Source organism: Cheilinus undulatus, linkage group 6 (assembly GCF_018320785.1).
Source record: "Cheilinus undulatus linkage group 6, ASM1832078v1, whole genome shotgun sequence".
Classification (NCBI taxonomy): domain Eukaryota; kingdom Metazoa; phylum Chordata; class Actinopteri; order Labriformes; family Labridae; genus Cheilinus; species Cheilinus undulatus.
This window is the reverse complement of record NC_054870.1, coordinates 24,568,593-24,595,949: the sequence shown is the minus strand read 5'-3', so window position 1 is coordinate 24,595,949 and position 27,357 is coordinate 24,568,593. Positions and strand designations below refer to the sequence as shown.

At 40.0% G+C, this 27,357-nt stretch overlaps 1 protein-coding gene across 2 annotated transcripts in view; it reads left to right on the top strand.

Moving 5' to 3' along the window:
- Nucleotides 1-26,390, top strand: part of LOC121511027 (sprouty-related, EVH1 domain-containing protein 2-like) — a 44,127-nt gene extending 17,737 nt beyond the window's left edge. For both annotated transcript variants that reach the window (XM_041789506.1, XM_041789505.1), the window contains exons 2-6: nt 10,817-11,009; nt 11,097-11,265; nt 11,517-11,581; nt 21,352-21,510; nt 21,631-26,390. In XM_041789506.1, the coding sequence (XP_041645440.1) occupies nt 10,851-11,009; nt 11,097-11,265; nt 11,517-11,581; nt 21,352-21,510; nt 21,631-22,422 (1,344 nt within the window). In that variant the 5' untranslated portion in view covers nt 10,817-10,850 and the 3' untranslated portion in view covers nt 22,423-26,390. The remainder of the gene's footprint in view (nt 1-10,816; nt 11,010-11,096; nt 11,266-11,516; nt 11,582-21,351; nt 21,511-21,630) is intronic.
- Nucleotides 26,391-27,357: the final 967 nt, after the last annotated feature.

Genomic DNA, 27,357 nt, shown 5'->3' with positions numbered 1-27,357 from the left:
TTTATGGCAATATTGTTACTCACAGACCACGTCAGGTATTTGCAGCTGCCATCTCACTAAGTAGAACTTCTTTCTGTCATGCTCTAAGTTTATCAGAGCTATCATTTTGTGGTGTATTATAGTAAATACAGACAGAATGTGGATACTGAGATGGCTTCAAGGCAAGTAAGTGTAACAAATGAAACTTAAGGAGTCCACTGACTGTGCACTAATGTGACTTGGCAGGAAATGTACAGGTGTGTACTCCACCCTCAGCTCATTTCCTCATTACACAGACTAGCATGTAAGGTGTGGACCAGGTATACACATAAAACAAGTATGGAAGCTTTTGATATCGCAGAACCAAAGTGGATCTCAGTTAAACTCGTGTTAATCTTTGTGATTAATTTTGGTGAAGATACTCAATGAGCTAATGTTGCTAATGTTTCTAAGGCTGATCATGTGCTACAGAGGCTGTTTGCTTGCATGTTTTTTATTCTGCAAAAACCAAATGGCCACTAAAATGCCTGAAAATATATTCTCATAAATTCTAGTTAGCATCTTCTTTGTTTCGGTAATGTGACCCCCTTTTACTGATTAGCTTTAGCATCAGTGCTAGTAACATTTTGGTCAGACAAAGACAGCAGTCATTTTTAGTGAATAAACTTCTAGATTACATGAGCTAGATAAGATAATTTAGGATAGTTGATTAGTGCAATTGCATATATGAGGTGAGGCATTTTACCATAGAGAGCCTTCTTACAGTATTTGGGTTACAATGAATAGATTGATGACCTACAGCATTTGAGTATGGAGGATAGATTAAGTAAGTAACTCTTACAGTAAACTGATTAAAGTAGCTAAGTAATTAGTATGGTAAATAGGCTAATTGGCGCAAAATATGCATATGAGGTGAGGCATTTTACCACAGTGATTTGTTACAGTTAGTAGATTGATTATTACACATGTGTAAATGAGGGAAGCCCATTAGCACAGTGAGCTTTCTTACAGTTTTCCAAATTCAGCAAAGCAGTAAGAGACTGCAGAGTATTTTAAATGAAGCAGGGCTAAGGTGCTAGTTCAACAAAGGTTCTATTTTTTCTGCACTTTATGACTGTTGAGTGGTCATCAGAGCAACTCTGTGACTGCTTCAAAAACCGATACATTAGCCAGTACAACCTAAATCATCTGTGTGCTAACAGCTTGTTTCTGCTCTCCCCTAGTGGCCCCAGGGATAATCTAAGCAGATTTATCTGGCATGTCTTGCTCTATTGATACTAGATTGTTCCCATGGAAAACATCGGGGTTATTCAAGACTAGTCAAGTTATATTTATGTGCAGTGTGAATGAAATGGATGCAGTGTTGTCAATGTTTGTAAAATTGTGACGATACTCTTCTGGTACTAACTGGAAGAGCTTGTGAGTTGGGCAGAAAGCAGTAATTTAGAATTGGCATATTTGACATTTAGAAAAGACATTTGTCTAGACATTGCAGGCAAGAGTATATCATAGTAAAGTGAAGGAGAGTTTGGAAGAGGTTTGGCTGCATGGTAACAAGAGTAAAAGGCCTCTGAAGTAGAAATAAGGACACGCCTAGCACCTTTGACCTGAAGAAAACAGCTCATATTAACTTATAAGAGGATATGATACACACATTGTTTGCACTTTCCTTATCAGTGTGGTGTTGATGCACCCGTATTTCCAGTCATCCGGACTGAGTCATCATTCAAACCTTGACCTAACATTTTCATGGCATCTAAATAAGCCTTGAAAGTTTTTATAACCCTAAATATAATACAATAACTATGATAAATCTACAGTAGCACCTTTATATGTTCATATTGTGAAAGCCATATTGTTCATGAAGTTTGCATTAAGTTTAATCTGTGCAAACTGTGTAACTTTAATATTGCATCAACCACCTTTTCTTAAAGTGAGCGTCATAGTCCCTTTTCAGTGTCAGTACCTCGTGCTGCATTTGTGTGGACAGACTTAGATTCACAGCTCCCAAATGTATCTGTGTGTGTGTCTGTGTTTATTTATGCCAGAATGTGTGGTCACTCCCAAGTGTATTAAAGTAGCGTGTTGCTGCTGGTTGTGACTGTCTGTGTGTTCCAACCACAGATTACAGGCCCTGTCGGCAGACAGGGCTCTAAACATGGGTCACAAGACAGCCCAAAATGAGACAAGTTCATCTCAGAGAGCTGATAGCCTGTATCGTGTATCTTAACGCTCATGTGCTTATATAGAAGTTTCTGTTATTTCTGTGTGGTTATACTGGATGTTGGGTTCTGGATGTGTTCTTTGGTTGTTAGCGCTGTGGTAAAGCTGCTCTTTTTTATTTCTGCACCAATTTTTTATTGTGATTGCTCTGAAGGTAGAATAATATTTGTTGAAGCACAGATTTAATAAAGCTTTCATTCTGTTGCTTACAAGGTTTTATTCTGGATTTCTGACGTTTATGATATTTTAACAGCACAAACTCACACGGTACAAGCAGAACCATGAGCAGAATCCCCACTTTTGGGGCATTTTTTTCCTTTGTCAACTGCAAGACAGTGTCTTTAATCACCATGAAAACAGCAGGAATGCCTGTTTGACGTATACTCCCAGACTATGATAAAGGAGCAGGAAATAGTCCTACCTGTGGACCTCCAGCTGATGGGAATATTTGTTACTATTTGGCTGCTAGTTGTGTTTGCTGACGATGTTAGGCGTGTAAGAGAGGGAGATTGTGAGAGCGTTTTTGTCACTGTTTGTAGCTATATGAAGCATGAAGCATGATCAGATTTTAACTTCCATGAGTGAAACTTTTTTCAAGGAAACTCCACTGATATTTGTTACAGTCTGGCCCAGCCTCACTCGTACAATGTGAGCACTGAGGTCGGGCCCAGCCACCGGATGTTGCAGTGCTAGCACATGAATTGTGCACATTAGTCGTGCATTGTAAACAATGTGAGCTTATTTTCCACTACATCTGTCATGGAGTCAGCTTGAAAGTACACAGCGTCTGCCCAGTTTAACTCTAGTTAGCTTAGAGTAAGCAAACCTGACATCATCATCCAAATACAACGTTTAAGCACAAAGATCTTCTGAGATTAGCTCAAACTATTTTTTATCAAAATATCAAATTGATTGCAGGCTTTATGGGGAATTAATCACAATTTAACACATGAGAAGGATGCCTTTTATAAGCTTTTGAATCAGTGACCTGAATTTAGTTTGGATGAACCTCAGTACCTCTCTGTGCGTTTGCACATGGGTGAATCATGCTAGATGCTGACTTGTTCAGGAGGAGGAGAGACTGAGAGAAGATTTCCCACTTAATAATCAATCTCAGATGGTGTTAATCTGTAACCTTGCAAAGCAGATGGATTCGCCCATTTCCATGTTTCTCACTGGCGAATCCATCTTGCAAAGCTCCCATCTGAACAGACTGGACCCTGTAAGAAAGTGAAAGGACCAATCAGCGTCGAGGGGCAGTACTTCCAGGTGCGGCAGAAGTCGTGACACAAGCAAGCAGTGGCAAGAGGTTGGTGCAATTATGGCAGAAGAGATTATAGCGTGGATGCTGCTATAGTGTCAGTTTTATCAGAACTTGACGACATTTCTTCATTAAAAGAAGAACAAGGAACAGCACTGAGTTCTATTCTTTGTGGAAACAATGTTTTTGCCCTTTTCCCGACCGGATTCAGCAGGAGTCTAATTGTCCCGTGCTTTGTTGCTCTGATTGGCCTGTAAAGATGTGACAGGCAGAATAATCATCACATCACCCTCTGAGTTTTATTTTTCAAAGGCTCTGCCCTTTCCCAATCTCGATGAGATGGATAAAATTGCTCAGGGAATTTTGTTATGTGGTTTTATCTGATATACAAAGCTACTGAAGACTATTGTGTGATGGCATAGAGTGTGATATATTGGCAAATGATTTTAAATCACTTTTTTTCTGTGGCTAATCAATCAAAATTAACATTTTTGGCAGCACAATTTTTTTTTCTCTATCGCTAATGTTTGATTTGAAGGAGGCCATTGCAGCCCTTAGCTGGCAAATCTTAAGGTCAGTCAAGTTGCAAACCCAGTAGGGCCCTGTGATTTCCACGTTAACAGAATCACGGATGGAATTGCGGTTTTGGCTGATATGAACAGAATTACAATTTAACGTGGAAATCGCTGAATTTGAATTATTTTGACTGAAAATGCTGTGTTTTTTAGAAAGAGGAACGTATATCTGAGGAATATGATCTGGGGATCACTAAAGTGTGGCACAGCTTGTGCCTCACTTCAGAAACGCTCAACCTGCCCCCTCCTAAACAATAACAGCATGTCAAAGCAGCTGCACGAAACACTGGCAAACATAACGTTGCTCAACACGGGGCAGTACAGTGCGACATAATGTTGGTCCTTCAAGAAAACTCACCCGTGCTTTGAGTTATTTTACCTCACCATGCCGGAGAGACACTGAGAGAGGTGTGTCTGAGTGCAAGGCACACAGCTGAAGTTACAATTTGAAGACCTGCTCACCTCTCGAGGGCTTCAAACTTGATTCGGACGGACTCAAGATTTTTTGAAGTCCTGTTGTCGAAATGATGTTACATTCGAGTATCAATTAACTTAATAATTCCTCTGGTAGATACTGTAGTTCCCTTTGGTTTCTTAAGGAGCCGACGTGTCTGCATTAACGTAGCGGTCTGATATGAGGCAGCCGGACAGACAGCAAGAATGGAGGGAGATGAGGGGAGAAACGTTACAGTCAGGAGTAAAAACACAATGCAGCACCAAACTGCATGGACTGTTACATACTGTGAGAGTAAATAAAGGTTTAGGTAACAGGTTTACTTTTAACCATTTAACTTTAATGGGACCTTCTTATTAAGTTACTATCACTCTGTTTTTGAGAGAACAGAAGGATTTCTTCATTTACATTATAAGCATCAGTTAGGATGTGATTATACACATGGAAGTGTCTTAAAATGCTGGAAATATCTGACTGTTACACTGGTTAGAATTATTTTATATCAAGTTTATCCAAACAATGGCTCCTGGGCCAACTGTGGCCCTTTTTCAATAAATTTAAGGTTATTTCTATTTAAGTAGTGGACATTTTGATTCATTTACACAAACAAGACACTCCTTTTTATGGTAAAATTAGTGGAAATGTAAAAAAAAAAATGGAATTCCAAAAAACTGAAATGGAATTTGGCAAAAAATAAAACGGAGTTTGATAAAAAAATTAAATGGATTTCATAGGGCCCTAACCCAGCCCTCCTAGAAAATAATAGAAATAAAAATAGACCATTGACATTTCTGTTTTGAATCCCTATCATTTCCTTTGTTGCCATTCAAGTTTTCCACATGGCTAAGTAGAACCTGAATGACTTATTTGCCTCCACCCTTTGTGGTTTGACATGACAGATGGAATGATATAGCTATGCCAGCAGACTTTTAAGTCTTTAGCTCCATCCTGCTAACAACTTGATATTCTAGTTAATGTATTCAGGGTATTTGTCAATCTTTATGAATAGATTTGATGCAGAATGTCAGAAAACATCAGCAAATGGTCACCGTTTGTGTTTTGTTAAATAGAATAAAACGTAGTGTTGATTTCTGAAAGGAAAATTCTGATTAGATGAAGAGGATGCAGAAAAAGTGTGTATGTTTACACAAAAGCGGTGTCTGAATCTGTAGTTTATTTTCTGTTTGTCTGCTGTCACCCGGTCAGTCAGTCTGTCATTCAGTCAGTTTTATGAATGTGTGTGGGCGGGAGCTGGTGAACCAGTTTTGCCACCTTTGTGCACGCGTGTGTAGATCTGTGTGTATTTGTGTGTCAGTGAGTGTGTGTACTTTGAATCCTGGGACTGTCTGAAAGCTAATTATATAACAACACCTCTCTCATTCACTCCCACTTGGCCTCTCTTTCTCCCTCCCTCCCTCCCTATCTCTCTCTATATTTCTCTTTTATTTTCACCCCGCCCCCAAAATGCAGACAGTCACACTCACTCAGTGCAGCATGGATGGAATACACCGAGGTACATCCTGTTATTGTCAGATCATTCATGAGGATTGTGACCATGTTCATTGTGTCCCTGTGAGGGTGGTGGCCTGTCATGCTAATGCTTGAGAATGTCTTGTATTTAACCATTCAGACCCTATTGTAGTGTCTAATGTTGTGGGACTGAGGACTCCATTGACTGCAGAGGGAGTTTTTGTCAGGTATTGTGCAGCACTGGTGTACAAACTAAACAGAAGCTGCACTATCTGTACGTTTGGGTGACGTATGTCTGATACCAATGCAATTATTAGTAGTTCATGAGACCATTAATCTACCTTGGGAGCAAAATGTACATTATGTGGCAAAGTAAAACTGCATAATCAAAACAATTAAGAAAAATAAACAACTTATACCATGGTCTATCTGCATGTGTAACGGCACAGAGCAACACAGTAGCGGCAGGAAAACAGGAAGTGATGCCATTCATGTACCGGGCCAGTTGTGCCAAGGTTAAGTGTTGATTGGCTAGTGCTCATGTGACATTTAACCAATCAGACTGTGTCATCTACAGGACATTTGGTGAGACTGAGTGAAAATAAAGCCAGAGGGTAAGGCACACTTTTCAGTGGAACCAAACTAGGGCACTTTTTTAGTTAATTTCATTGATTATCAGTAAAAGTGCTGATACCAAGAATCTGCCTGGATAATCCGCCAGGCTGATGATTGGTCAGTCCCTAATAATGCAACACCTGTAACCTATAACACACAGAAGCAGCAGTGCAATTCAGATACCAAATTGACTGAACTTACCGTAAAATCTGGAGTGTTTTTTTGGAATCTCCCAAGGGGAAAAGGCTTTAGTATATGGTCTCGCATGATGAGCAAGTCCACAACTTGTAGTTTTTTTGAAACTGTATCAGTCTTAGTGCCATCTGTTTTTACTATAGAGTTTGCAAATCTACTAGCTATGATAGTGTTTGTCCTTACCGAGAAAGGTTCTTAGCACTCCACAAGGTTTATTTACTGAACAGTATACTTCCTGTTTTCTTTAAAGGGTTATGGCCTAATGAGGGGGGGAAAGCAGTTAAAGAGTGGCCCCAATATTGCTGGTGTGATTTGTGTCACTATAAATTCCAGCACGTTCTAAGCAGAAAAGCCGAAGCGGCCTCTTGCGATATACAATGATAGAGATTAATTCTCAGTTGGTAGGTCATGTGTGGCATGCGACGTGGCACCTTCACGCACAAGTAATTACATTAGCCTTTAGCATTTAATACTGGTATATATGCCATAGCCAACTTTTTAAATTGAAAAAAATATTGCAAGTGAGGCTTATACACAGATTTTATGGCTGTATACAAGTCTATGAACAATGTGTTTTGATTACTTGCAATCAGAACTCATCTGCCTGCCACTCAAATATAGCCTATACATCTTGTCCTTAGACTAAGGCTTACCATAGTATATTTCATCTGTCTGACTATATTACTATTAATGACAATAGGCAATAGGAATGAAACAGGGAGGAATGAGCCACAACCCAAGAGGCTAGGTTTGCCTCTTTAACTGCTTTTCTCCTCCATTTTGTTAAAAAAAAGGAAATGATGATGTATTATTAATCAAACAAACACTGTGATTACCCATTTTATAAATATAAACTTAATCTACATTAATGTATTTACATTGCTGGCAGCATCACTGCATATCTCATGCCACAGTAAGACTGAGTATCACAGAAACAGTGTGTGGGCTGTTAACTACACTAGAAGTGGGAAAGTGAGTTCAAACTGTAGGTTGACACTCAGGACATATTGTTGATGTACAAAGTGGAAACGTGCTAAAGGCAAGCCAACTTGGAATACAAATGCCAAAATTGATACTAATGTAATATTTAAACAGTTCCTCAGTGTTCCACAATGCTGTTATACAATGTACATCCAACCCCTAATACTGGTAAAAAATCTAGGTGACAGTACTATGTGTAGATAGAGGGTACAAAAAATGTCACAAAACCTTACAAAATCTTCACAGTCTTTTACAAAAAGTATCCCATGTGGCTTGTTGCATCTCTTTCATTTTTCTAATATATGTGATATCACTACTGTGGAAAACACTGAATAAAAAACAGCTATTGACAACTTTGATGTTGATAGGGCGTTTTAGTGAATGGCAAATTAATTTTTTTAAGGAGGTTTAGGAGCAAGCAAAGAAACACAACACAAAGCTGCATAAAGTGTGTTTGTATGTGTATCCGTGCTGATTTGTCCTGATAACACTTCACACCTCGTACAGCCACGACCAGGCAAAGTCGTGACTTGAAACACCCTCAAACATTCTGGCTCAGTGTAAATCTGCTCTGTAACAACACTCTTAGATAAGTCTGAGTTAAGTCAGTGTTCTTGCAAGCTTAGACTATTATGATTAAGAACAGCAGAACCTGCCTGGGGAAGAAGTGTTGTTGCCTAAAGATCTTTTGTTTGTTGTGTTGCATGGAAAATATTTGTTTCAAGGCTTAAATACAAATATTTTGTCTATCTAGCTACTCTGAGTGCTGCTACTCTTTGTTTCTTTTGCACATCTTTGTTGTTTTTTAAAACTCTTTGTTTATGTTAGAAAATGAGCACATAAGACAGATATATATGCATATTAATTGAATCATTTTCATATGTATTGTAAATGTCGTCTCACCTGGTTCAAACCATAAATTGAGTCTCATTCAAGTGCCATTTACCTTAAAGGAATGGTGTGTTAAACTGTGTGGCAACCAGTTGAATATTATGAAACATGTTATCTGGTCCCTTCTGTAGTACTGTAGAAATGCACATGAATCAAAAATCCAAGATGGCGGAGTCCTCTTCGTGTTTTAATAAAAGGCTTATTCTAAGTGGATGAAATAAAACAATTTTATATATTCAGGTGGTTGAACACATATTTAAACATAGGTATATTTACCATATATGTTGTATTAAAGAAGTATGTTTATACCATATTACCTTTATAATTATAAGCTGATTAATTGTGCAGTTCTAAACTTAAATAAAAATGTCCTGTCAATGTTTTTACTACTTTTCCTTGCAGCTTTAGGTGCAATGGTGTCATTCACAATTCCCCGACTTCAAATAAGATAAGGCATATAAGCCTGGTAAAAACAAAGACAAGGCTTGCCATCTCAAAATGCAGCAGAGTTTCCTGTGTGAGATTCGATCATGGTTTTATACTAAATAATAAGTCACAGTTAGTATTAAATCTTCATCAGGGACTAGAAAAGTTTAAAGCGTAGACAAATTCAGAATTTTATGTAAAGTATACAAAAAATGAATGTTGAAGTTTTGGTGTGAAAGCTGCTGAAATAACTTCACTAACTGCAATGTTAAAAACTAGAAATTCCCCCTGTAAATTGGAAATATTCATAGCCCCCCTTACGTGTTGCTGTTGTCATACACGGTGGTTTGCTGTCCAGAGAAATCATTGTAGTTGCTTAATGGAGCATGCTGATTCCACAGATCTTTTACATTTATAATTGTTTTTTCTCATAACATAAATTTTGCAGTAAAATCAATGGTTTGATTGAGCCAGTGGTGTGATTAAACACCTCCATAGCCATGATTTGCCCCAAGAAATGTTACATCTTGAACAGTATCAGGCCTGCCCACAGAATTGACTGGGCCCCTGAAAACCCAGTGGGTCGGCCCTCTTCAGCTGTGATTTATGTATGAAGTCATTGCATGTGTGTTGGGTCAGTAGTATTGGTGGTAGCCTGGCAAACAGCAACCTTTTTTTTTTTAGCTGAAAAGTTTGTCAAGCTCTTATTGAGTCTTATGTTGAAACCGTTTAATTGTGCTTTTTAACCCCTTTTCACCCTCCACCGATTTTCACCACTGTTTTGCCAATCTTAACCGATTTTCACCTTTTTCAGTGACTTTCATCACATTTTTTTCCAACTTTTTTTATTTTGCTACTTTAGCCCTTTTTGCAACTTTTGGCCATGTTTTGCCACCTTTAAACCATTTTGGCCTCTTCCTGCCCATTTCTGTGAAATTGTTTCCCCCCTAATGTTGCCCTCCCCAGTTGTGATTTATTGATAGCAACAATTCCACATGTGCTGGGTAAGTAGCATTGGTGCTAGCATCCTGGCTTACAGTTACCTTATTTTGGAGCTGAAAAGTGTATCAAACAATTATACAGTCCAATGTTGAGTCATACAACTTTTTGACCACTTTTCAACACATTCGCCACCCATTTTTTGCCACTTTTAAGCCATTTTTTCCACTTTTTTTCCCACTTTTATCCCGTTTTTGCAACTTCTTCTTGCAACTTTTATCCAATTTTTGCCATTTATTTGCCATCCATTGTCCCCTTTTATTTAATCACATTTCACAACTTTTTCAGTTTTGCTTATTTAGCCCATTTTCAACCATTTTTGTTCCAAACTAGCCTGTTTTTTATTACTGTTTTTGCCTCTTTTATCCCTTTTTCCCTATTTTCTTTTCCACTTTCTTCTATGCAAATTTTTTTGCCCAATATCAGCCTATTTTTGGTGAAATATTTTTCCCCCTGAAGTTATCTCAGTTTTTTCTATTTTATGTTCTGGCATCCTGGTTAAAAGTAGAAAATGGTTATTAAAGCTTTACTCTATAATTGACCATGATTTTGCTGACCTCCAAGGGTCCCCCTTCTCACAGGTCCCCATAAAGCTCCCCTCTTCCCCCTTATGAGTGGCCCTGGTAACAATTTTAATCTCTTTATGTGTAATTTTAAAACTCTTCCAGCACTCCAGTGAGATTTGTTAAATCATATATAAGGTTTATTTTAATAGTCCTTAATCTCTCTATTTCTTTCTCTCTGCAGTGACAGCTACATCGTGCGTGTGAAAGCAGTGGTGATGACACGGGACGACTCGAGCGGCGGCTGGCTGGCACAAGACAGCGGAGCTCTGAGCAAGGTCGGCGTGTGCCGCCTTATGCCTTCAGAGCTGGCCCCCGTGCCGGCCTCCAGCAGCTCTCAGTTTCTTATCAGGGGTGAACGGCTGCGGGACAAGCAGGTAAAACTCAGAAACATGCACAAACAAACATTTCAGAACACACCATTAATTTTAGGAAAAGTTATGATACATATGATGTGTTAACAGGTGATCCTGGACTGTCCGTTGAGGAAGGACATCAGGTACATCAAAGCAACGCCCACATTTCACCATTGGATGGTGGGGGACAGAAAGTGTGGCCTGACCTTTACGAGTCCAGCTGATGCAAGAGCATTTTACAGAGGGGTTCAAAAAGCCAACGAGGACCTTTCTGAAGGTGCACTGCACTGTTATAACTGTTGTCAAGTTGACTACACTACTCACTTTTTTGCACATGACTGATTTTAAATCAGACCAGAAGCGATTCAAGACTAAAACTGAAAATGCTACTTGTGTCATTCTAGTATCAACCCGTCTTTCTTAAAAACTCTTATGAAGTCCATCTGGAGGCTTATCCTCAAGGAGACAGCTTCCTTTAAAGAGTATATATATTTCAATTTGAAGGATGTTTCCGTTGCTTTTGTGCAGGCTCCACCACCTCCTCTACAGCACTCCAGAATGAAGGGGAACTGGGTGATGACGACGTCTTTACAGTAAGCATTCATGTTTTCCTCATGCACATCAGAATTGAAGATGCCTTTTCTGTGAGATAAAATGTTCAACAGAGTCACTCATTTTCTGTTCAGTGTCTCAACATACAGTTCTTATCACACCAGGTTAGGTCAGTTAATTTGTTTTATGGAGAATAAAAACCCTGTTGGTGCAGATGTTTCACTTTCCCTCCAGTTTTAAAACCTTTTATGTAATTGTTATACAGTAAAAACCTACTCCCCCATTCCCCCAAAGAAGCACGACTGCATGGTATCCAAATTGATGCTCCTATGCATCAAAAAGCATTTAAATAAAATCAGACATATCCCAATGTCTCCCAGTATCAGATTTATTTAGATTGGAGGCACAGTAGGTGGTACCAGGCTGTTATTTTAAGGTTCAATTCATGCATTCAAACCTTCCACCAACAGTCGTATTCTAGGAAATCTATTGGGACTAACCTTTGTGGGCTACATGGTTGTATTGTTTGGTTGCTTCAATACCAGTGAGGCAATTTTGCATGATCCAGGGATTTTGAAAGACAAATTCACAAACCATCCACAAAACCAGACAAACAGGATCAGATTTCATTCTTACCACATATCTGGAAAAATAATCTGATCAGTGCTGCCTGTGTGGTGTTTTCAGAAAGGTTTTTTGTGCAGTAAATGTGTGGAAAATCCACGCTGCTCCTAAAGATGTGCTATTCTCTAATGATTGATTATACTTAATGAGCAAAGGTTCAAATTTTAAGTATTTTACAGCTCTTGGCTTTTGGCTTGTGCTCGTCCTTTTAATTGAGCCTAACTAGCAACTTCAGCTAGCCAGAAGGAGTCTGAGTGGAGTGTAAATCTCTTATACTGCATTGCTATCTGTACTCACAGAATAAAGTATTTTTTAGAAAGGTTGATAAAGTACTTAATAATCATCACACAGTCTTTTGCATTCCGTGTCATCTGTATTTCCTTCATGCTAAATCGCAAGCAAATAATAGGACTTCCACTATGACTGGTTGCCAGAAGCCCACCGCATTACGTATACAAATTCTGTGAAAGTAATCAGGATTTCTATTGCTGTTCTGAATATTCAGTCTTCTTTCTTCATTCATAAGTCTTCAGTCTTTATTTGGAGTTCATATCGAATGTCATCTAAGACACCTAACGTAGAAGGCAGTTCAACACTAAGTCTTATTAGCAAGTACTCTTTTCATTTTCTACATCTGATTCGGTTGAAAGCCTCATGTAAATGAGCTCACTTTTTAAGCTACAATACTAGCGTTTGCTTCCGTAAGCATTAACCTATTCATTGCCTCTGCTACAAATGAGTTGTTAATATGGAAAAGGCTGTTTTATGCATTATTTAACAATTTGCAGGCATCTGATTCTGACATTTTTCTAAACTTTTCTAAACTTTCTGTGTACAAAACGTGCACTACACAAAGTATAACAGGTAATTTGTCAACACAGCTATTCATTTTAACACCAGCATTCAGTGAGTAACATGTCCCTTTTGCCGTCCAGGCAGGGGTTGGGCATGATGGAACAGACGTGTATTATCAGATGCAAAAGGTCAATAGGGCTATGTAGTTCCTTGCTCCTTGTAAATAAATACGTACACAGTCTTGTATGTTTGCTTTTTCAAAGAGTTTTTGAATGCCATTTTTGTGCTGCGTTAAATGTTATATAGTCATGATTACTCAGGTAGCTAGATAGCTTGGTTCATGCATTAAAAGCATTGTAATATGGATTTTGTGAAATGTCCATGGGGCATTTGGATGATGAATTTTACTTCTGGAACTAGCACAACTGAAAACGAGGGTGGGCACTGTCTATAGCATGACTGACCCAGCCTTAACTGTGCATTTTATCAACAAGTGAAGCCCACCCTTAAAGGTCGAGAGGGTGTCTCCGACTGGTAGATGATCCCAAAGGAGAAAAGCCTGATAACTGAAGGCTCCATCTCCTGTATTACTTTAAGCCCCATCCACACGGAGACGAAAACGATATATTGCCATTTTGTTTTGAAAAAGTTTTCCGTGAAGACGGAATCGTTTCAGGAAATATCCGTGTAAGGATGGAACTGCTGCCATGAACATTCCCCAAACGAGAGAAGAAGATCACAGCACACTGACACAAGCTTTCTTCTAGTTGCCCTTCTGGTTGTTCTCCGCATTGGATTTAACATCTGGTGTATGCGATTCCCGGTGGTGGTAAAGGAGCATAAGATTTTGTTATAAAAGCCATAACAAGCTCAGTAGCTTCTGCAGCACGAACACAACCCTGTATTCAACAGTGTTGTTTTGGTCGGACCCGCGGAGGCGTCGCAAGAGAGCTACGCTGTGTGTGACATAATCCGTTCCGAGAAAGATGCAGATAGCTGTCCACACAGAGACGAAACGGTAGTCGTTTACAGATTTATTCACTCTGGGACCCGTTTTCAAAAAGTATCGCGACAAAAACCTTTGGTGCATACACCTGAATTTGTTTCCGTGTGGACTGGGCCAAGAAGACACTGAAGGTACCATAAGCAGGCCAAGGAGGCTTTATAAGCTTTATAAGCTTTATAAGCTTTATAAGCTATAAGTGATGGTGCCTGACCATTAAGAGCTTTGCAACTACAGAGAAGCTATAGTACACATCCTGTTATCAAAGCATTCTGTTTTTACCAGTATCTCAAACATCCTTGATTCCCAATGGCTTTCCAACACTTGATGCCCACTGTTTAAAGTTGAATTTCCCCAATTGGGAAGTGGGAACAAATTAAATTAATCCTATCTTAAACTAAATGGTTCTGGTTCGCACTATGGAACTGCTCATTTTTACTCCCAAGAAGTCTAAATTCAGAAATTTCAAAACTTTTTCTGTCCTTGTAGTAGACTTTAACTCCTCTCTTTGTCATGGAAACCAGCCACAGTACATGAAGTGTGTGTTTGTGTGTCAGGGCCTCTCTACCTTAAGTTACCATGAAGGAACCCCCTTCCCCCACCCAATAACCTGACACCAGGAGCAGCAGGCAGGGTCACAAGGCCACTTCCTGTATCCCACCACCTTGCTCTCTCCTGGTGACCCCCACCCTCCCTTCCCACCCTTCCAGTTGAAAAAAAGAGAGTCGCCACCAAACTAGCAGCTAGCAGCTGTTTCCCAGCTTAGTGCAAGGTCGGTGATTTACGAGAGGAAGTGCCTCGTGGTTCATCTTTGACTCAAGCTGTCTGTAAGCGCCAAGACTAATAGGTGCTCTGCTGGGAGTGTACAGCCACCGCAGAGACACATACAAACACATGAGGAGGCGTGGAGGGAGGCTACAGCTCTGTTAGAGGGTGGAGATATCCATGAATATGGAGCACTAGATTTTTAGGAAAGTGGACGCAGCCAGAGCACAAAATAGGAGACAGTTCATTGTTGTTGCTTTAAAAGCTGTCATGTTGATCAAAATAAGACTAAGCTGCTTGCTTGTATTCCACTTTCAGCTCCAGATAAACTAAGCATACTGCAAAAAACAATAGCTTGCTATTCAAACAGATTATGCAAAAATGTTATTTTATCACTGGCATTGGGCCAAAACCTTGTATCTCATTTTTTCATGTTTTCAATTTTATATCCAAAAATCAGTGTCATTGGTCGCCCTTTAAATCTGTCGGTGATTTTTACCAAGTGTTAAAGCAAGAAAAGTGTCAAAAAATGCTGGCTATGACTATTCAGTTTTCAATTATTTGAGAAGTATAGTGTATTTTTCCTTCCCTGAAATGTAGGGAATGAATAAACACTGTTGAAGCTAGAAGGTTTTGACCCAACACCACAGGAGTTCATATTGCTTTGCCACACCAAGAAAAATCAACAACAATAGTTGACTAGAAAAATAATTTCTTCAGAGTAATGTCTGCTTTAAAACTGTAACACCCCCAAAGATTTATAAAAAAAAAAACTTCATTACAAAAAATCCAATTTGTGTAAATGCAACCCAAATTTAGCCCAAAGTCTTTGCTTTTGTGTTCAAGCTCAGACAAAGTCCTTATTTATGTGTCCAAAAGGCATGTCTAAGCACTTTCAAAGGAAGCTTTGGATTCATGCAATTATTAAAATGCATTGTAATTGTGGGGAAAAAAGAGAAATTACACAGCTTTGGAAAAAGTAGTAGCATTAACATATAGATTCCCTCAGTACATTTACATGATATTAAAACAGGCCATTTATTTTGTTAATCTGTCAGAAACTGGACTTTTAAAATACATGTAAACATGTTGGACCAACTGAAATTGTACAAAGAATCTTTCAAAGTCTGACCAACACATCTAGATAATGCAACCAGGGATTGGTTTAGTCTAGCAAGTATACTTTACAGTTCCCATGATAGGTTTTAAATCATGAGTTGAACAGCATAAATATGTGGAGGAAAGCTGGGAAGAAAACAACATTTTATGTCATGACTAGTGACAAAAGGGTGTTTTCACACCAGCAATCCAGACAAGGTTCCTGTTTTTGTTACATTGTATACATTTGGTTTGGTTTGGTTAGTTGTGGATTTACGCTGTAATTATGGCAAACAGACTTAAAGACTAAACATGACAAACCTATGTGATGTGGGGCTTGTATGTATATATTTCTGGTTTTTATGATGTAATTTCCTGCCCTTGATATAATGGTTTCAGAGGCTTCATACCTGTCATTTAAGTTCAGAACAAACTGAAAAGCTCAAAAGTCCAGACCAGGCCATCACTTTTTTTAAACCTTTCTAGTCTGTGATGTTGTCCAGACTTTGTTACATCAGACTAGTCAGCAGATATACAACAAAAAGTACCATTATTGCAACTAGATGGCACACGTTACACACAGCAGAGTGTACACAGATAGCCTTCACATTGTGCACATGAGGAACAGCGACACCAAAACGTAGCTAGCGAAATAATGAACCAATGTCAACCTGGGTGCTGCAGTGAAATATTTCCAAACTTGTTGCTCTCGACAATGTAATGCAGTCACTTTCATTTCTTAAACCTCACTGGTGTGAGTGGCTGAACATTTCGGAGCTTAAACATCTTGCAGGAAAAATGAAGTTAGATGGCTAACCCTATCCCTCGAAAGCAGTATGCTAAACTCCCTGTCAGGGCCAGCAGCACTGCACAGAGGAGCCTCAGCCACAGGGTCTTAGGGTAAGATGGTATTTCACTATAGAAGCACCCAGGGAAGACTGGTGTATTAGACTCACTACTCAATTTAATGGATGTTAAGGGTTCAATAATGTTTTCGAAATTAATGTCCACATTAAAAATCCATTTAAAAAAGTAACGACAATAAGTAATGATAAATGGATAAATAGACATGTGCCCAGCTCTAATAATAGGCCAACCAGAAGGTCATAGAGTAACTACATGAAAAGAAGCATATTGCCATTTGCTGTAACAGTCAGAAATACATACATCCATCAATCACTTCTCCCCAAGTGCTTTTATACTTAGACAAGGAGAGTAGTCTAGAGCTGTAACTGTAGCATGACCTGTGCATGTAAATGTATTGGCTGTAATCTCTTGCCATTTTAATCTGCTTTCCAAACCCAAGGCAACACACATGTTCTTTCCTGAAAACTACAGAAACCTTAGCTTCCCCAGGTTGTGAGTCATGCCTACTGTGTAACAGTCTCCACCACTGTTTTAACATGCTTAATAACATTTGATAGCAGTAACTAATGGCCATGCAATCAACACAATGCCAAGATTTCCAGTGTAGTGTTTGAGATCTTTTTATATATGCTTATGATCCTCATGGACTGTGCTTATGACCTCTCCTAAAGTTAGCAGTGGCAGTAGAGTTAGCAAGGCAAGCAGGGGGGCAAGGATGGACATGCTTACCTAAATTATTTCTCATTTGCCAAACCTAAACTTAACCCAGCCCTTCCTCTGCTCCCCGTGTCAGCACGTCTCTCTCCCTGTCTCTATTTTGGCCCATTCACAACAGAGGGAGTAAAAAGCTATTGAAGCAATTCTGGGCTCATCCCAGGAGAGCGGGACAGCCCTGTTGAAGGATGAATCCTCCCGAGCTTTGAGTCGGGACATGTTTTGTGTCAGAAAATAACTTCAAATGCCCTCGCTGCAGCCTTGAGACAGAATATATAGGAGAGGATGTCCAGAAATATAAACTCAGCCCCTCGACTCCTCTCTGTCTCTGCGTCCTGGTGTAGTTTGAGCTTTCAGCAGAAAGTCTGGTCTGTGTTTTGAATTAGTTGCAGCCATGGAGGCCAGAGTTGGACCGTATCAGCCCCTCCCTCCCCCTGGTAATGTCTTCTCCAGTGGGGCGGGGACTGGAGTGGAGGCAGCATGTTATGTTATTTTTGGCTGGCTGCTCTGAGGGCTTTGTAAGAAAGCTGGGGGAAATTCTCAGCATGGCGGTATCCATGTGGGGAGTAGGATATATCAGGGATAGCTCCAGCAGACAGACAGACAGACAGCAGATCTGGGTCATATCATTCGTAGCGTTGTTTTTAGGCTAGCAGGATACCAAGTTTTGACACACTGGGTTAACAGTTTTATAAAGTTGGGGCAGGAGTTTTTTAGGATTTCAAGGGTGAAATGTTATCTGACAATGACTCATGTTTGCATTGCAAATATAAAGTTTTGTGAGGTATCTAAAGGTTAAATTTGTGCAGAGCAGTTTACCGAGAGGTAGTGTCAGTGGGTCAGCCATGGTCCTAAGAGGATGATCCCCACTGACTTCTAACAACTTTTTCTCTTAACTACACAAGGAGGTCGATGTCTTCTCTTATCTTAAATAATAACTCAACATCTGGATTGATTCAGAACTGTGTGGAGACATTCATGGTTCCCAGATGATGACTCCTCCGGGCTTTTATGATCCCCAAACATTTCCTGTAGCACAGCTATGGGGTTCGAAGTTTCTGCTGAGGGAAAGCGCTCCATTGCTAATCCAACACATTAATTCTTCTATTAGGAAACTCGACCAACTTTGATGATCCCAAAACATTTCCATCAAGGTTCATCATGTGGCTAAACATTTATGTAAGTTTATTTAAGTGCTTCAGCTGATTCCAATTCAGATGTACACTATCCAACCATTACACCAACGGGGACTGTAATGACATATTCAAATACATGTACTTTAACATATTGCCCCCTCTTTTACAGCTATAACAGCCTCCACTCTTCTTTGAGGGCTTTCCACATTGCAGTGTTTCTGTGGGGTTTTGTGCCCATTCATTCTGTTAAGCATTCATGAGGTCAGGCACTGATATTGGACGAAAAGGCCTGGTTCACAATCTGCTCCAGTTCACCCCATAGGTCCTCCATGGGGTTGAGGTCAGGGGACAGGCTCTGCAGGCCACTCTGGTTCTTTCACACGGAACTCATCAAACCATGTCTTAATAGTCTTTGCTTTGTGCACTGAGGCGCAGTCATGCTGGAATAGAAAAGGGCCTTCCCGAAACTGTTGCCACAAAGTTGGGAGCATAGCATCGTCCAAAATGTCTTGGTATGCTGAAGCAGTAGGATTGCCCTTTGATGGAGAGAAGGTGCCTAGTAACTGCGCAACATCAACTTTTTGTCCCAGCTTTTCTCATTCCTAAGCACTTGTCCACTGAAAAAAGGCTTTGTGATCCATTTTTGTGTCCCAACGCACCAGCTGAAAACTATGGGCCGAAAGAGCCACAAGCATCAATGTGGACTGCAGTTAAAGAGCAATGAGATGTTTAATTAGGTTGAATCAAACTTGAATCATCTTTTGTGTGCTTGTATGGTGTTTATTTTTTTGCAATGTAATGAATCATGAGAACTTCTTGCAGCATTATTGAGCCCTATTCCTAGATCTCTTCCTTGCTAATGTGAAAAATAGCCAAAAGGCAGTGTTTATACAGCCTTTTTAGTTTTATTGGATTTTTTTAATCTGCTAATGGGCATCTCTGCATGCTGTAGGAAAAACAGTCCAAAATCACCAACCTCAGACCTTCCAATAGATAAAATAAGTTAATTTCACACATAAACACCTGCACCATTTTTATTTACTGAAGCATGCAGCACTTCACCAGGATGAGACTGGAGTTTTCCAAACATGCCCATCAGCTGGTACGCTGAGGCTGTCCCCATTGTGCCTGACTGAAACCCATGAGTCTGAGTGCTACACAGAAGCGGCCTGACTGTCTGCAGTCTGGCCAATGTTTGAGTTGGAGTGAAGCCCTGACAGCCTTCAGCAGAAAGAGGACAGGATACTGTTCAAATACACACACAAACAGACGGAGTGGTGAAAAAGAGAGGAGGAAAGATGGAATTTGTACAAAAGGGAGATAGAGGGAAAGGAGACACGATTGTTTGAGGGGGGATACTAGTGAAGAGGAGGACAGGGAGGGGCCAAGAAAAGGTGATGTGTGTGCAGACTGTTGGTTTCCTGAAATGAAGTTGCGTAACCTTTATATCAAAAATAAGGATCCTTCTTAAGGTGGCTGTCAACGATTACGGTGATATTTATTTGACCTGTGCTTGTCTTTAGTTCAGAGCGCATAGATTTAGAATCAAAGTTTAGTCAGAATTGCCCAATATTTAGGACCACAGATTTATCACTTGAGTCATTGTTGAGTAACTAAAACCACAAAACTTTCTCTTCTTCAGCTGTGTTTTTTCTGTTTTATTTGATAGCTTTTTTTTTGTTTGTTGTGAGCTGAAACAAATTATTTTAAGACAGGCTTGTTCTTTTAATCGCACTGTTAAAATAACCAGAGAAATAACTAGCATAGACACATAACAAATACAGTGCCTATAAAAAGTATTCAACCCCTTGGGAGTTTTACCCTTTCACTGATTTTATAAACCTATCATGGATGATACAATTTGCCTTTTTAATGGAAAAAAAATGCAAAAATTCCTCTTTAATATCAAAGTGAAAACAGATTTCTGCAAAGTCATGTCAATTAGAATAAGATATGTAAAGTAAAATAAGTGATAGCATAAATATTCATCCCCTTCAAGTAGTGTTTTTTAAAAATAATCATTTCCATGATGCATCGTGATGCAGACGATTCTGCATCAATGCAGAGGCATCTCATAATCTATGCAGACAGATGCTGCAGCTGGACCTGCCCTAAGTACACAAATAATGACAACCTTCCTTTCTAAACGCATCTGCTTTAAGTGCATTTCATCAGTAATCTATTTTAGATGTTGTAGCTTTTCTTGTCTTTGTAGTGGCAGTAGTCACACTTTATGCTCCTGTCAGGAAACCATGGTCATTACAGCCTCTTCATTCATATTGATTCTACAGTGGGGTAATGTTGCAAGGGGAGTCAGTTTTCTCCCCATTTAAGGTGGAGGTGCAACATCACAAGCCCATAGATTTCATGCCTTGAAATGACAGTGTAAATAGGGCTTTTGGCAACTAAAAGCACCTAATAAGTGCTAAGTTGGATATTTAAAATTCTTTGGGTCAACTTAACTTGAAGTAAACTAGTAGTATAAGAAGAATTAAATCAGTGGCACCTATTATATAAATCACCAAGAGATCAATATGTTGTTCACTAATGTAGTCTGAGGATTTCTGTACATCTTAATTGTGTATGTTGTTGGAGATGTTGTTGATACCCGTAATTCACATAAACAGTGACCCAAAATGTGGATCAAGTGCCTAGAACAACAGAGCTCGCACTTCCTGTTTTCTCAATCAGAGCTGTGCTGCAGCTTCCTGTTTTTGTTTGTCCAATCATGTCCTTGTCACACACTGTTTGGTGTATCCAATCAGAGAGCTGCACTCAGTCCGCATCCTGTGTTTGTTTGTCCCTTCAGAACACTACAGACAGCTCGTCCAACTCCTCCCAGAAACTGGAGAGCTCTCTGCAGCCGCTCGAGTCCTCCCCCCTCCCACAGAGACACAAATTCGTGCTGACACATCGCCATGACCTCCATGACCCCTGTCGGCTGTCGGACCACTACTTGCTGGACCAGGTGAGACTGAGAATGTGCATTTATATCACCAAGAAATTATTTTTCTTGAATCATATTCATCACCGTTGCGCTGCGGTGTGGGTTTGCCAGCAGTGTTTGAGTTTCTCTGTCTCTCCTCAGCCCTCGTCCCGGCTTCCTCGTCATGTCACTTTCTTGGAGAATGAGGAAATAGTGCGTATCAACCCTCGAGAGCGTAGCTGGGAGCGAACCACAGAGCACCATCATGTCCGCCATTCGGATCGGCCCTGGCTCACGGGTTACGAGGACTACCGCCATGCCACTGTGCGGGACAAGTTCATCCAAATGGACGACAACGAGTCCTACGTCCACTTTGCCAAGACAGATGCACAGAAGCATGACTACACCTACCCCTTGGCACCGTCCCTGTCGCCTTCAGACTCTGACCCCTCCCTTGGACCCTTAATGGCCATTAAGGGCCATGGCGGCTCATATCGCCAAGGCTTCTCCTCTGTGGTCTCCAGCCAGCCCCGCTCCTTTCTCCCAAACTCCTCACCATCCACCAATGGCAGCAAGGGACGTAAGGAGGACGGGATGGAGCGCGCTCAGTGTGAGCATTGTGGAGAAGCCTTTTACGTCTCTGAGAACCGAAGAGGCCGGTGCCAGGATGCGCCGGACCCTGTGCAGGTGTGCATCCGGAGAGTCAGCTGCATGTGGCTAGCAGACACGATGCTCTACCACTGCATGTCTGATCCAGAGGGGGACTACTTGGACCCCTGCTCATGTGACGGGGGTGAGGGCAGTGGGGGAGGTCGACTGGGCTCTCGCTGGTTAGCTCTGCTGGGCTTGTCTTTGGTGGCACCCTGCCTATGCCTCTACCCACCTCTCCATGCTTGCCACCGGGCGGGGCTCAGGTGCGGCTGCTGTGGGGGCCGACACAAGGCCCTGAGCTGAGCAGCTGCCCTCAGAAATAAACCTTGGAGAGGAAACGATGAAAAGCTAAAACCCAACGCAAGCACAGGGAAAGGGAAGGAAGGGGAAATACACAGAGGGGACACATGGTCACGGCTGCTCGCTCTTTTGCCTTGGTTTCTCTGGGTTTCTCTACAAATTCCAGACACTGAAATAAGCCAAAAAAAAAAAACAGTTGGTGCATTTTCTGAACAGCCTGGGAAGATAAGCTCCCCCTCACGGCAGACAGTTCTCTCCGCTCTCCACGTGGCCATTTCATGCTCTGTTTATAGTGAGAGAGCACTCTTTTCAGGGGGCCTTTTTTATAGCTGACCTATATGTCATGTATCACATATGCAGGTACTTTATACTTTGTACACTGACTTGGCGTCAAAGAACTTGAATTGTTCCTTTGTTCTATTTTTTTCTCTCCTCTGATGTATGCGTGGCCGTATTGTTTATATTCTCTTCCGATATCAGCTCGACTCCAGCGACAAAAGAAATCAGACACTACACCTCTTTGCGTTTGAATGTGTGAGTGTGAGTGTGCGTGTGTGCGTATGGGATGTACTGTATGTGCATGCTTACAAAGTGCGCAGAGGCCTTTTGTTGTCTTTTGTGCAGCTTCTAGAAAAGCTTGTGTATATAGTTTGCATAGCTCCTACATCAACATCCTTTGTTCACTGAAACAAACGTGGTACTCATCTTAATCTAATATCCAAAGATTTGTGTTTTATCCTATTTATTTCCTCTCTGAACTTATCTACCAGCAAAAGGGTGCTGGCTTGTGATTTTCTCACTGAACGAGACGGTGCTTCAAGTCATACTTAGATACTCTAGCACCCGTCTCCTTGCTCCTTTCATGTTCTTTCAAACAGTGCCTAAACTTTAGCCTAAACCAGGAACCCATCCAGTCTTAGACCTCAGTCAGCAGTCCATGTCAGCTCATGCCAGGACTAATAAATCAATCAGAGACACCATTTAAATTTAGAGCCCATTATGCCTTAAAATGTCTCGTTCCAAACCCTCCCTCGTCCCTCTGAAGATGTCCTCTGTAATGATAAGGCGTGAGAAGAATTAAGCTCAGAGCAATCAGCCTCAGCAATTTAAAGTCAGTTCAAACTGTTTTAGTAAAAGAAGTGTCAAAACTAAGGACTTCAGTGTTCTTGCGACATACAATCAGCTCTGCTCTTCAAGACCCGCCTTCTAATGGAGCACACCAGTCACATATGTGGAACAGAAAAAAACAGCTTTAAAGAAACTGGTCTATAAACTAAATTTTGAATATTTTCCATTCTATGCTCAAAAAAATATAAATTCATAGAAACAGGCGTCCTTTGGGAAATTAATATGGAACATTCACTTTTTGTATTTTTTTTGTGAATAAGGCAAAAATGAATAAACTTTGTAGTGTTCAATGTCATCACAGTAACACATAATGTTTCAACATGCATTCATGAAATATATGCCTTCATTTTGGAGTTTAAAAGGAATAATCTGACATTTGCCAAATGATAGAACCTCTGGTGGTTAGCCTAGCATAGCAAAGACAACCTTGGTGTGTTAGGATTTATGAAATCTATGTACCAGCACCTCTAAACCTCATTGACAAATCATGTAACATATAGTTTGTGTTGTCTGAGTGCAACACCAAATTGTTAAAATTAAAGTTCTAGTTGTACATGAGGATATATGCTGGATGGGTACAGTTACTTCTTGGACCCTCTGACAGGTTCTGGCTGCATGTCTAGGACAGCCACTCAGACCATTCATCTGAGATGCCGTATATCTCAGAATGGACATCCCATAATTTTCTGTAACAACTTATTTTCAGTTTTAGCTGTTTTTTTTTTTTTCAAATTCAACATTATTCATGAACAAAGTCTGGCAGTTACATTCAAGAAATAACCACATTGCAAACATCACAGACTAAGCAACACTTCATGAATGAAACTGAAAAAACATGTAAGAGGTCTAATCTGAGATTGAATTATGTACAGACCCATTTTAGAAATAGTACAGAATGAAGGTGTTGCTTAAACTTGACTAACTTTAGCTAAAGCTAACATAGCTATGCTAGCTTGGTAATTAACATTACTACAGAAGTTAACTTTAGCAACATGAGCTTTAGCAAATGCAGTTTAAGCTAACATTGCTCTGTAGATAACGTACCTACTCAGCTTACATACCCTCTTTGGGATCTTAGCTTTAGCCACGTAGCTTTATCTATAGTTAAGGTAGCTTTGGCAACGTGAGCTTTGAAACATAGCTTAAGCTAATTAACTACACAATGTAAATAATGTAGCTGCTTTGTGACACTAGCTTGAGCTATGTAACTCTGTTATCCAGCTAGTTTACCCTTGAACATTTTTATGGGGGACGAGCTATTTTCCTGTAAGCAGACTGTTTACTCGTCTATATTAAACAGTTTTGTATTCAGGTTTTGCAGGTCGGGTTTTAACTTTTGGTATCCTAACTCTTACCTTATCCCTTAATGGAAGTTTAATCCAATTTTATTTCTTAAGTTTTAGCACCTCAGATGAAAGGTCTGTAAGAGTCAAAAAGGAATGGTCTGCAGCCAGACTGGAGTTTCTACTGTTGAATGTTGGATGGAAATGCAAAATAAGATATACTGGCTATGTTAAAAGCTTGCCAGGATATTCATTTGGTCAGGTTATGCTAAGCTAAGCTAATAATTTCTTTGCTGTGTGCCTCTCTGTAAATTTTCTGCAAGAAACTGAGCATTCCCCAATATAAAACTATTTATCCTAGCCTTTAATTTTTCAGTGAAATGGGGCAGTCAGCCTACTATATCCAAAATGATATGTCACTGGTGTGCTCCATTCTGCTGTTATATTTATCCACCTTGCTAGATTCCGTCCATCATTGCACCCTCAGAGTTTAACATCAGATGTTTGACAACAGCTTGACTCAACTAAGAACAGTAACATATTTATTCAGGGTCATGGTACTAATGTACAAACTCTTGCTTTGGAGAAAAGTAAAAACACCTGTGCAATTTGAATGACACAGCAGCTGACTAATCAGACCCTTTGCACTAACAGCACAATATGAAACTGACAACTGTGTGTGTTTTAATTTAGATCCTGATTTACAGCAGTGCGAGGGTTGCAATCAGGAACACATTAACCTTTTAAATAAAACAAACAGGATTTGAGTGGGGTCCCTTTGAAAAATGCGTGAAGTCTGAAAAACAGCTGAAATGGTGCAGACAAACATCCATCCCTGATTGTTTTGCCAAGGAAATGTCACTTACTGTAGTTGAAAAGCAGAATGCCTGAGGATGTCCTTTTTCCTCCCCTGGTTGTGTCTGTTTCATACATCCTGTCCTGTGTTCTAGTTGTATGTCCTTGGTGTGTGTTTTTAACCCACATCCCTTTCCCTTCTCCTGCTCCTTGATCCAAAGCTACAGGGATCAGCTGAATATGCTAACACACAAATCACCTATCCAGAATAATCAGATCCTTAATGTGTCAGGGACGGGGCCAATCAGATAGGAACCAGCGTGTGGGTTTTTGTGTGCGTGAGTGTTTTCTTTCTCTGTCTCGTCTGGTGTTGAGTGTGTTCTCACATGTCAGAGCCATTTACAAGTGCCTCAACGCATCCTCTTTATCTCCTTGTGTATTTAAATCGATAAAAATTAAAGAAACAAACTCCCTGTAATGAATTAGACCCATTTTTTACGCTTAGTATTTTTACCTCTGTAAAAAAAAGAGCAAAAATTATATTATATATATCAAGTGTATGTTGTACATTTTTATTTCTATTTTGTTTTGGTTTTTTTAAAATTACTGTTTCTAACATGTACGATGGATGTAGCTCTTGCTTTTTGAGAAGGAACAGGAAGTACTTTGTAGATAAAGAAAAAGGGTGGCCAGGTCTGTGAGAAAACTAAAATGAAATGTGTGTCTTACCTTCCACCTCTAATAAAATGAGAGAAAACCGTGAAACCACATGTGACTCTGCAGCTTATTTGTTTTATTTCAAAATTATTTACAGTCATTAAAGATTATTCATTATTGAGATTTAGAAAGACACTGACAACGTGTCCTGGCTGAAACATGCAGCAGCACAAAGGAATAAATTAGAGACATACAACAAAATTACAAACAGGTCAACTTCTCGTTCACAGAGCAGAAAGTCATTATTTGAAGCATACAACCTGATGCATTTTTCTCATATACCTTAAATCTTCTAAGACAAATGAGACGAGCTCTTCCAAATCCTCCTGCAGTAGATTCCAAGCTGCAGAGCAGTGTATCTGAAATTCTTTTCTCTCATTTCAAGATGCACTCTGGGACTTTTGAATTATATTCACAGTGAGTGTAAAGAAACAAAGGCCCAGCAGTCTTCTTGAATAAACTACAGCTTTTCTGCTACATCATCTACATCTCTGGTCCGGTTTTAAGCAGTTTATTGTAACAGAATTGGGCACATTATGGGAACAAATTGTTCCTAAGGGTTCATGTACAGGGGGGCAGATGGCCTGGTGGTTAGGTCGCTCCCCACAGAGGGAAAATGATCTTCCAAGTGGGCAGCCCAGGTTAGCTCTGGCCTGTGGCTTCTCTCCCACATGTCATTTCCCATTATCTCTCCCCAGTTTCCTACGCTATACACTGTCCTGTCATCTTTAAAGAAATTCTATGATGTACAGAAGCCTTTTGTGGAGTTACATTATTATAAAGTGCCTATTATAAATATTCACCGCCTTGGATGTTTGACCCTTTTATCATGTTGAATATAATTTGGCAATTAAAAAAGGTGAAACCATATTTCTATAAAGTAATGTTTATTAAACAAAAAAATCTAAGGTAAAATAAAAGACTGCATGAATATCGACCCCCTTTAAAGTGACTGAACTAATTCAACAGAGGTCCAGCCAATTAGTGCTAGTAGTCTCACAATTAGTGAAATTGG